The following is an 11113-nucleotide window of genomic DNA, read 5'->3' on the forward strand; positions in this document are numbered from 1 at the left end:
GAGAGAGAGAGAGAGAGAGAGAGAGACAGAGACAGAGACAGAGACAGAGATACTTTAATCGACATATAAAAGACAATGCACAAACTGCTTTTGAATAATTTGAATAATAATACTCTTTAAAGTGGTAATTAAATTAAAAGAAAAAAAAAAAACAATTACTTTTCGACAATGACAGCGGGCATTTGAACAAGCTGTACAGGACTCTTGGTATCTTTCAGTGCTTGCTGCAGATTTAATATCTGACCCCTCATGACGCTCATCTGCTTATCGTAATGATGTCGATCGAATCCTTTATCTTGCTGTAAAATAAATCAAGAAGACATTCCATACCGATTAATTATAATTCACGATGCTGTTGGTATGGCTCGAAAATGATAATCCATGGCCCTTAGCCTACCTTAAATAACTGATATAAATCGTCGCACAAGTCTTGGACAAAATTCTGATCAGACAGTTGCGGGAGGACTAATTCACGAGTGCTTTCACTGAAAGGTAATTTTGCTTGACTAAGCCAAGCCCAATGATAAGGATATGCACGCCACGAATCTGGGTGTTTAAACGGAAAGGCTAAACCGTTATCTATGGCAGCAATTTTCACTTCTCCCTCGGTTCCGTTCTTATTCGAATTTGAGCTGTACTTTATCAGCCAGTTATCGTTACCTGTATCAAACATCAAATCAATTATGTCAATCTTTGCGATATCCCCGTTTGAAAAAGCGAGCAAGACTAGCAAATGGAATTCAACAACAAATTCGTTCATGCATTTTACATACAATGCAGCGTCAAATGTGTCTTTCATTAAGTACCTTTAAGTGTTATATGTTTACACTAAACAAGTTTTACCTTGCTACTTTACATTTCTAATTCTAAAATTGAAATTCCCTACTACGAGTATTATAAATAATATTACCTCTATCCGTATTCCTGATAATGTAATCCAAAACAACTAGACGTTCGAATTGAAGTTGAAATTGATTTGCCAAATGTGGCGGTGGCGGGTCACTTTCCCACCGACGAAGCCAGTAATCGGCATCCTTGTAACCGTCGACGAACAGTTGAAAAGAACCGATTTTCGGCGGCAAACCTATTCTATTAAAATGTGAGGCCACTGCCGGAAACTGGTCGAGTATGGCTTGCTTCATTCGAGCTTTTTCTCTATCGATTCTCACATAATTGAATGTTTTACTGACAAGCTTAATAACTCTGGTATTTGGTACAACTCCTAAGCCTAGTTTTCGATCAACTAAACTAGCCCCTGCTTCGCTCAGGTAACCCTGATTTGGAATTAAGCAGCTTCTGCCGAAGCAACATGGACAGCACAGTTTATGCATCCACTTTGTCCATTTGGGATTGAGTCTACCGTAAGGTTCTTCATCTTTCGGTTTGAAAACGCCGATTATTTTCTGCAAAATCACAATTAACTTGAATAATGTTGTATTCGGATAAAGTTTACTGTCTTAGCAATCCATGACACTTGGTCTCGAAATCATTAACTTTCTTTACTCAGTGTGCGTATTTTATTTTATTAAAAATGAATGTTGCGCATGGATAAAATTATGCTTTATGCATAGCGTATAAACTTACTCCTGTCAGGTTTTTAATAAAGTAACTTCCGCTGGAGCCTTGATATATTCTTTGGGGATTTATTCCATTATCAATTGCACATTCCGCTTGCCATACTAAGTCTGAAAATTGTGGATCATCTGTAATAACAAAGCGAAGGAAAAACTTTAATTGCATTGCGGATGGATTTAATCGAAGAATGGTCGCTGCTCAAGCTAAAATGAACGTTAATTTTGACTTTCATTGTCAATCAAATAAGTCCAATGTGGCTCCTTAATGTTACAGTACGCTTAAGAATATATATTTTGTGACTTAATTCATTATCTCGTTTCCAATAAAATACCTTGAAATTCAAGATAAAAATTGTTTTCCAATTGATAACTACTTATCCGTTAAAGCATTAAAGAAATTTTTATTTCAATGCCGAATCATTTAGTTTTAAAGTAACAAGTCCTTAATCGTTAACGAGTATAATATTGAAATACTTGGTTACTTAAAATACACTTTGAATATTTGCGTATACTTTGTGCGTGCGGAAGCCTAGGCCAATATTTGCAGTAACGACGAGTATATATTAGTATTATACCTGGAAAGCGATTGAACGTGACATCCAGCTCTAATCGACCAAGAAGAGGCTGATTCTCTCGATCCATTGCAGGAGAATCGATGATCAGTGGTTGATCAATGCTTAAGGTAGGAGCAAATTCAACTTCTGGTAATACGGCCACTGAATCACCGTTAGACAAACTTACGTTATTACTTGGTGTTACTGATAAATCAACGAGAGCATCGGTTTCGATTAACGTCACAGAATTTGTACTATTGTGACTATTATATTCTCGATAAGGCACGTGCAGTTGACGCTGTTCTGAGTCGCTCATTACAGCCAACGTCCTCTTAAAAGTTGGTTGCAATTCCAAATTATCGAGTGACTGTGCAACTTTCACACAAGGTTCCACTTAATCTATCACCAAATAACGATACTATCAAACAAATCCCAAATACTTGTCATCTGTAATAAAGGCATAAGTAAGAAAAACGATTATAACTTATTAACAAATAATAAACAAATTCACCAAGTAATTTTCTATATCAGTTAATTCGTATCACCAAACTGAAATTGCAACGCATACAAATTATCTTCAAATTCTTTGAAATATACATAATAATAATACGTGTCTTTGACGAGTGCATATGTGCGTTTGACGATGATGCTGGTGGTGTTGGGTTTAAGGAGCAGTGAAAGAGAGAGAGAGAGAGTGTGTGGGGGGGGGGGAGAGGTGATTAACTTACATAATCTTACTGGCACAATAAATGCACGATACATATCAGATTATCAAAACCTGTTTGACTTTTTCTAAAGTCATCTTATTCGATGCGAACCAAACCAGATAAATATAATAATTATCAAGTGAACGGTTGAAAAAGAATTTGTCCCGATAAAGTCTGCACTAGGATTATTAAAGGCAAAAATGTGCGAGCCTTAATTTACGAGGTTTTGTAAATAATACTTGTTTCAGAAAATCCCGATAGTCAACGAATAAATACAGTATAACTCAATGTACGCGAATCACTCGTATTTGGTTAATCGTCAATGAATTTACACTGGCCAGAATAAAAACACTGCGCGAATATTATGCTACAAACACTTGCTTCTTAAATTAAATGCAAAAGCTATTTGCAACGATAAAAACAAGTTGAAGCTCGTTGGTAGGATAGGTTACACGACATTTTAACCCAATTTTTCTCTAAAAATTCTTTTAAACGCGTAAGCTAACGTATGCAATATTGTTTATCAGCGACTTAGCATCTTCGCTCTTCTACTCACTCTATTCGCTCAAAGACATTTTCCTTCCACCTGCTCAGTCGACATACGCGTGGAATGACGTTGCTGCGAGGTAGCGTTCGGCGAAAGCGGATAAGCATGAGAATAAAAAATTCATTACTATCTGTCCGTCATCTCCGGAATATCCTAGGCAATGATCGACACAAAAGCATTCGCGAGTGTGCCCCCGCCGATGATAAATGACGTACCGATACGAATTATCGTATGTCGTATCACCTGCAACAGAAGAATTTCTCTCACTCTCGACGCTCGAGTCGATGCTAAGTCTTTCACCCGAACCAGTTATCCCCGGATATTATTATTATCTGCTTGTACCAGTAATTGCGAGCCGTCATCACAGCGGAGGAGACTCTCAGCTGATCACACAATTTTTCCACGACGGCCATTTTAATATTCTCTCCGTCGCGGACTGTTTCGAAAAGCGACTGCAGCTCCTTTATGTGCGCGTTATTAGTCGTCCGTCCGGCGCGCAAAAGAAAGTGAATTTACTTTGAGTTTTGAGATGATAAAGAAGGAGAGAGAGAGAGAGAGAGAGAGAGAGAGAGAGAGAGAGATTGAGCAAAATAAAACAAAAAAAAAAATTGAAGGATCGAAATATTAGAAGCGTGACTGCAGGGCTCAATAAATGCTATGTACGGCTATTAGAGGGGGAGCGTTTATTAAGTTTATCGTGCATGAAACGTTAAAAATAATTATTATTGTTGCAATTGCTTCGTTTTCTCGATATAATTAATGACTTCTTCACGTTTTGCCGGAGAAAAATAATTTTTGACAAGCGAATCTATCCAATAACCTCATTGGCCGAATCTTCCAATGGATTGTTTAACGAACGATTATATTTATTTATCTTAAAATTTCTCAACAAGGGGATGCGCAAGCATATTATTTAAGTAAATATATACAGTATTCTTCTTTTATATTGTTTTTTATTTCTTCAATTTATAAGCGTTAATGCGCTCCCTGGCAATCGACTAAATATACGTCATTCTATTTGAAAATAAAATATATTCTTTATCTATATTTTTGCCGGGAACTGTATTTTTCTCATTTTTCTCTGCCGCTGTGTAATAATACAAAAGTGATTTTATTATTTTATTAGAAAGCAGAGAATACAATTTCTTGAGAGGCATTAACCGATATGATTTATAAAACAGATATACTATCTTGAGTTTGAGATTATATTTACAATTAAAAAACAAACGATTGTAACGAACGAAAAAAAAGACATTTCTGTCATTTCAAGAAGTTTATGTTTAATACACACATACACACATGCGCACATGCACACAAACAAACAAACACACACACACACACACATATACACACATACACACACACACACATACATACATATATATATATATATATATATTTTTTAATTTTATTTTTTATTTTCATCATAGCACTTGCATACAGCCAATAATTTAAAACATTTAAAACTCCAAATCTTTTTTATTTAATTATGGATCTGAAAATTGCATTCGATAACTTTATGCAAACAATTTGTTTTCATTATTCATAAAGCAAAGGTCTGGAACAAAGTATTCTTAATCTGACAATTTCGCTTCAATTTACCTCTCTAATTATAACCATATCTATCGACACCCTGACTGAAGATAAATCATCAACGAGGCAACAACGATGAAATGTATTTCATCGAGCGTTGTTCTATTCTATCGCACTCTCTCGTTTTCCCATCTCATTTGAGCGATAATTTTCAGTTTCATAACATTTTCCACAACGAGTGAAAGCATTTCCATTATAGCATACCCCATACCTCGAACAATTAATACGCGCTCCTTGTAAAACTATCTACTCCTACTACTAACTACTAGCACTACCACAATTACCGATCATTATCAATGCATCGCATCAACAACAATTACATACGATCAAAATTATATTTTAATTTTTAACATGCGACACCTATAATATTCCCTTATCGATCTCGCGCATCGTCGACCATTCATTAAATAATAATAATACCATCCAATTGGTGATGTTAATCGCGTCATTTTATTACATAACGAATTAAATAAGTTTTGGAAGGGCATGGTAAGGCCTCGCGAGCCTCGCGCAAATCGTCCGTATGGCTCGAATAATAATTGCCCAACTCATAAACAAATTGAATTGAACGGCAGAGGCAATAGATTTACACACACGCGCACGCCTAGACGCACACACGACGACCTTAAACAGTGGCCTTCCCCTCGCTGTCTCAACCATTATGGCACAGATCTATACATATAAGGATATATGCCGACAATCGGAAGCGCTTACACACAGTCACAGCAGTTCACCGCGACATTGCCTTGAAGTAGTCGCTTTTTGATATTTGATACATTCACGCATGGCTGTACGTTTCATAAGTATATATACATATATATATATAATTGTGTGCGTACGCGAGCGCGCCTGCGATGCGGCTTATTATCCCTGGGATCATATAATAATTAACGAAGCACATTTGTTACTTTAATATTATTATATATAAAAATATATTTGTTCGTCTTTGTGCCGTTCTTTATTATTGCGCAGCAATCGATAATATCAATTAACGATACCTCCCTAGCAATTTTCTCATTTTTTTTGTTATTCCTTTGTTTATTCGTCATTAATGTAATACGGAACTGGTATTTTGCGTGAAAATAAGTGGCTTTTTTGGCGAGATCGCAAGGAAAAACCGTGTGAAAGCCAACAATTTTAACGACGATTTACGGCTTCTTCTCTCAAATTATTCAAAAGTTCAAAGCTCGAATCATTATTTACGGCCTTTGGTGCAATTGTTAGGAAACCCTCATCTTATTACTACCGTCACTCCACGCCAAATTTGCAATTATTGCTTATATGTTGTTTTCATTTGTCTCTCTTTACGCGCAACGAACAATTCCCTCTACCCTTAATATTATTTTCGATGCTACATCGTTATAACAACAACAATACAACGACAACAACGACAACAACGACAACAACAATACGACGACGACGATAATAATAATAGTCGATACATTGTACGACGGCTTGGCTGAAATTTTGAGAAAGGAGGCATCGGCGAAAGGGGAGACGACAAGATAATTCGAGCGCGTTAAGGGAATATTCTTATTCCCGGTGATTTAACACTACTACTCCGCGATAAATATAGATGTACCACACAACCGCGATTCCTGCCTTCGACGCCATATTTCCTTCGTTCAGCTCGCGCTCTCGCCAGTGCTGTCTGTCTGCCAATTGCAGACTCGCTTACTTGCTTTACGTGCAGCGTGCGGCAAGTGCGCGCCGAATGTTAAATCGACAGTACCGACATATTTGAAAATATCAAACGAACTTGCAAAAGCAATGGCCGCCGAAATGTCGCTCCTGCGGACTTTCGGTTAGTGAATTTCCTATACTATTGTCGAGGAGATCGGGTCGACCTTTGTTCGACAGCAGCTATAAGTGCTCAATTTGAATTTACGACGCGTATTACAAAGTGTCAACAGCGAAAAGTCAGCGACACATGAAGTAAGTATCGGATTCTCAGCAATAGATCGTTTTATTTGTCATATGCGTTTAAAGTCGAGACGATCATCGTCATCGTCGCTGGTGTGTACATTACATGTCCCTTAATTTTCCCCGAGACGATAAAAGAGTAACATTTTTCGTCGAATTCTTTGCACATAGGCTGACTATTCGAATTATTTTTTGTTTATATTTGGCAAAATTGAACGCAATAGATCCTCGATAGGTTATGAATATAAGCCGATCCAATCCATCATGTTATTATTATCTTTTAAATTTTTTTCTTCTCGTCAATAATCAGTGTGATTATTAATTTTACCGTTAGCGATCGGATTGGATTATTTAATTTTTTCTTCGTTTTTTCATTCGCCCCTCCCCTCCACCCTCCCTATACCGCTGATACTTGATATTTAAGGCTTATTTTAGATTTTGAAATAATTTCGAATCTACGTTAAATCATTGGATTTCTAAAATTGTTTGTTTATGTAAATCTTCTATTAGAAATCCATGTTCTTGTAGAGGCTAAAAATGGAAGAAGATACAGAATATACAAAATTGTCTGTCGAAGATCGTTGTGTACATAAAGTGAGTAACTTTGTTTTTGCTTCAAATTATCATAAATGATTTTTATCAAGTCTTTCGAATATTGTATGTAAATTCTATAAATTGTCGATAGTTGTGGAAAGCACGATTGCACGGATATGAAGAATGTACAAAGACATTTCGATGTATCGACGATGAAAAAGCATCGGAATGGAACAAGTTCCTTGGCCTTGTAAAAAAATTTGTTATCGACAGCAATGCTGCGGCCCAAGAAAAAGGATTGGAAGCGGTGCTTGCGTATGTAGAAAATGCAGCTGTTGCTGGAAAGTGAGTTTTTTCTTTCTCTTTTTGTAAAATATATTATCTTTGTAAATATTCTGAGAGTACGAGAAAATAAAAAATACATCTATCTTTAAGTGTATGCCTCTTTATAGTACTACATATTTTAATTCACATTATTATTAATAAAGAGTATTGAATAATAATTTGCATAGGTTGTATGTATTAAAACTCTGAGAAATAAATTTCTCTCCGAGCATGTACCTGAAATATAATTTTAGTAAAAGTAGCGTGTAAGCAGTGGTTGTTGATCGCGTGTTCTATATTTTAATAAATAGAGGAAACAATGGTTTTTAATCGTATATAATTTTCAACAAACCTGTTCCTTGGTAAGATTTTTCGTGACCTTAAATCGTCAATTTTCATTTAATTTTTTAAGAACAACTAATGACGTTATGAATGGAATTGTTACAAAATGCATTGCTGCACCAAAAGTAAAAACAAAAGATTTAGCAGTGCAAATTATTTTAATGTACATTGAAATTGAAAAGCAAGAAGCTGTTCAAGAAGAACTTTTGAAAGGAACCGATGCTAAAAATCCAAAAATTGTATCAGCTTGTATTACAACTTTAGCGATCGCTCTAAGGTATGGGTATTAATTATTTCGAAATCTTTTGACGATAATGTAGTAAAATATGAAATTATTTAGGGAATTTGGTCCCAAAGTTATTAATGTCAAACCTTTGATGAAAAAAATACCAGCATTACTCGAAGATCGTGATAAAACCGTCCGTGATGAAACGAAAGCTTTGGTTGTTGAAATATACAGGTAAATTTCTTTTGTTTTCTAAATAAAGCGTCTGTGTCGTCTTCAAAATCTTCTAATCCGTTTCACGTTTGTATCAGGTGGATTGGTTCTCCCTTAAAACAGCAGCTAAATACATTAAAACCTCTTCAATTGTCAGAACTCGAGACTGAATTCAATAATTTAGGTAGTGATAAGGCCATTCCCGTTCGGTATTTAAGATCACAGAAGCCTAAAGTCTCATGTCACGTTGAACACAATTCTGGCATTGAAATTAACAATGGTAATTTATTTATTTAGACCTGTGAAGTAAAGATATTCGAAATCCATAGAATTATAAAAATCATTCTTTCAGATGACGAAGTCGATGATTTTGATGGAAATCAAGTTGAAATTGATCCCTATGAATTAGTTGATCCTATTGATATTTTGTCAAAATTACCAAAAGATTTTTATGAAAAGATCGAATCGAAAAAGTGGCAAGAACGAAAAGAGGCTCTCGAAACATTGGAAACTTTAGTAAAAAATCCAAAATTAGAAAGTGGAGATTATGGCGAAGTGATTCGTGCTTTGAAAAAAGTATTAAAAAAATTAATATATATTTTTTAATGATCGTGTAATTTAAAATATAACATTTGTCTCCTTTGTCTTTAGATAATATCGAAAGATTCGAACGTGGTTGTGGTTGCTTTGGCTGGAAAATGCTTGAGTGGACTGGCAATTGGTTTAAAGAAACGTTTTCAGCCTTACGCAACAGCATGTCTTCCTGCAATTTTAGAAAAGTTTAAAGAAAAGAAGCAAAATGTTGTCCTAGTCTTAAGGGATTGTGCCGATGCAATATTTCTTACCGTAAGTACATAATAATCCGATTATATTCAATTGTAGAGAATTCTTATATAATTACTGACTGACTGAATTATTGAAAAGTATCGAATGATTAAAAGTAATAATTTAATTATTATTTTGCAGCTTAATATCGAACATATTTTAGAAGATGTCTTAGCTGCATTTGAAAATAAAAATCCATCGGTAAAAGCGGAAACTGCAGCTTATTTAGCTCGTTGTTTTGCAAGAACGCCACCGCCTAGTCTGACAAAGAAATTATTAAAAGCCTATACTGGACCATTACTTAAAACATTAAACGAGCCAGATCCTTTAGTTAGAGATAACGCTGCTGATGCACTTGGCACCGCAATGAAATTAGTCGGAGAAAAAGCAATGTCACCTTTCCTTGTCGATTTAGATAACTTAAAAATGACAAAGGTAGTTAAAACGTTCGCCCTCGTGCCTTTAATGCAATAATAAAATCGATTGAAAAGTGTATAATAATTTTTTATTTCTGCCCTATTGATAGATAAAAGAAAGTGCCGATAAAGCCGTGATTTATGTGAAAGTATCAACAGTACGAAAATTACCTCAAGACAGACCAAGTACAGCACCTGCTAAAATTGAATCTCCAAATAAATCATCTGAAAATGATTTGAAATCAAAACGGCCTAAGACGGGAGTATTAAAAAAATCGTCTGCTAAAAAAATCACTACATCGTCCGTAAATTTAAGTAAGATGAAGAAGACTTGCATTCTCAAATACGTGGAGTTATTTATAACGAACTAAAGATTGAAATTCGTTCTTTCAGCTGGTGCAAAGAAGAATGCAGTCAAAGTTCAAGTTGAGAAAAATTTAAGCAATGAAGACGTGGATGAAATTGCTGCCGAAACATTACCAAAGGACGTTTTACCCGGTCTCATTGATATTAATTGGAAAACTCGATTAGCGGCTGTTGAAAATTTACTTGACGTAATAAAGTTTAATCAATGCTTGTTCGTCGTGTAATTCAGAATATTTAATTTTGTTTATATTATTATTATTATTTATTCGATTTTCAGTTTGTAAAACAGGCAGATTCTTCTCAGGTAAATCCACAAGTTATTGTGAGGATATTGGCAAAGAAACCTGGCTTTAAAGATACAAATTTCCAAGTCCTCAAACTTCGCTTGGAACTTGTAAAAATTCTAGCAGAAAATTATACATTCTCAAGGTACGTCGAGGATCTTTTTTTATATTAACTTAAACATAACTGTCATTTATCTAAATTATTTTTAAAATGCACGTTATGTAGCACCGTTACCGAATATTGTTTAATGGATGTAACAGAGAAATTGGGTGATGTAAAAAATAGTACAATTGCCGCAGAAACATTAACAGCTATTGCTGAAGCTACTAGTCTTGAATTAGTAGCAAACGAGGTAATGTCTTTTGCATTTAATCAAAAGAATCCTAAGGTACAACAAGAAACCCTTTTGTGGTTATCAAAGGCACTAACGGAATTTGGTTTTACGTAAGTGAAAGATATATATATATATATATATATATATATAACATCACTGTCGACATTGGTAATTAAAAAGTAAATTTCCTTTAGGGTAAATACTAAATCATTAATTGAACACGTGAAGAAAGCAGTAAGTGCGGTAAATCCAGGTATCAGAACTGCTGCTATAACATTATTGGGTACTATGTATTTATTTATTGGAAAGCCACTCTTAACGTTTTTTGAAAATGAAAAACCTGCATTAAG

At 35.0% G+C, this 11113-nt stretch overlaps 2 protein-coding genes across 3 annotated transcripts in view; one reads left to right on the forward strand and one right to left on the reverse strand.

Moving 5' to 3' along the window:
• Positions 1 to 3933, reverse strand: part of LOC105361760 (phosphatidylinositol 4-kinase II alpha) — a 4406-nt gene extending 473 nt beyond the window's left edge. The window contains exons 1-7 of one of the 2 annotated variants that reach the window (XM_011499023.1): positions 3725 to 3933; positions 3392 to 3625; positions 2150 to 2575; positions 1585 to 1703; positions 911 to 1403; positions 398 to 660; positions 160 to 299 (exon numbers count right to left, since the gene is read on the reverse strand). In XM_011499023.1, the coding sequence (XP_011497325.1) occupies positions 160 to 299; positions 398 to 660; positions 911 to 1403; positions 1585 to 1703; positions 2150 to 2444 (1310 nt within the window). In that variant the 5' untranslated portion in view covers positions 2445 to 2575; positions 3392 to 3625; positions 3725 to 3933. Of the gene's footprint in view, positions 1 to 159; positions 300 to 397; positions 661 to 910; positions 1404 to 1584; positions 1704 to 2149; positions 2576 to 3391; positions 3626 to 3724 lie in introns of those variants that run through there. The other variant, XM_011499024.1, reaches the window with a different exon arrangement.
• Positions 3934 to 6633: 2700 nt separating this feature from the next.
• Positions 6634 to 11113, forward strand: part of msps (msps cytoskeleton-associated protein 5) — a 12295-nt gene continuing 7815 nt past the window's right edge. Inside the window, 14 exon segments of the mRNA XM_011499321.1 lie at positions 6634 to 6910; positions 7409 to 7492; positions 7584 to 7777; positions 8169 to 8375; positions 8439 to 8558; positions 8636 to 8817; positions 8890 to 9113; positions 9189 to 9383; positions 9504 to 9797; positions 9889 to 10093; positions 10172 to 10332; positions 10422 to 10573; positions 10655 to 10873; positions 10958 to 11113. The exon segment at positions 10958 to 11113 is cut by the window's right edge and continues 26 nt beyond it. Coding sequence (XP_011497623.1) covers positions 7436 to 7492; positions 7584 to 7777; positions 8169 to 8375; positions 8439 to 8558; positions 8636 to 8817; positions 8890 to 9113; positions 9189 to 9383; positions 9504 to 9797; positions 9889 to 10093; positions 10172 to 10332; positions 10422 to 10573; positions 10655 to 10873; positions 10958 to 11113 — 2366 coding nt within the window. The 5' untranslated portion in view covers positions 6634 to 6910; positions 7409 to 7435.

The sequence above is a fragment of the Ceratosolen solmsi genome, unplaced genomic scaffold (genome assembly GCF_000503995.2).
Source record: "Ceratosolen solmsi marchali unplaced genomic scaffold, CerSol_1.0 scaffold2, whole genome shotgun sequence".
In the NCBI taxonomy this organism is placed as follows: Eukaryota; Metazoa; Arthropoda; class Insecta; order Hymenoptera; family Agaonidae; genus Ceratosolen; species Ceratosolen solmsi.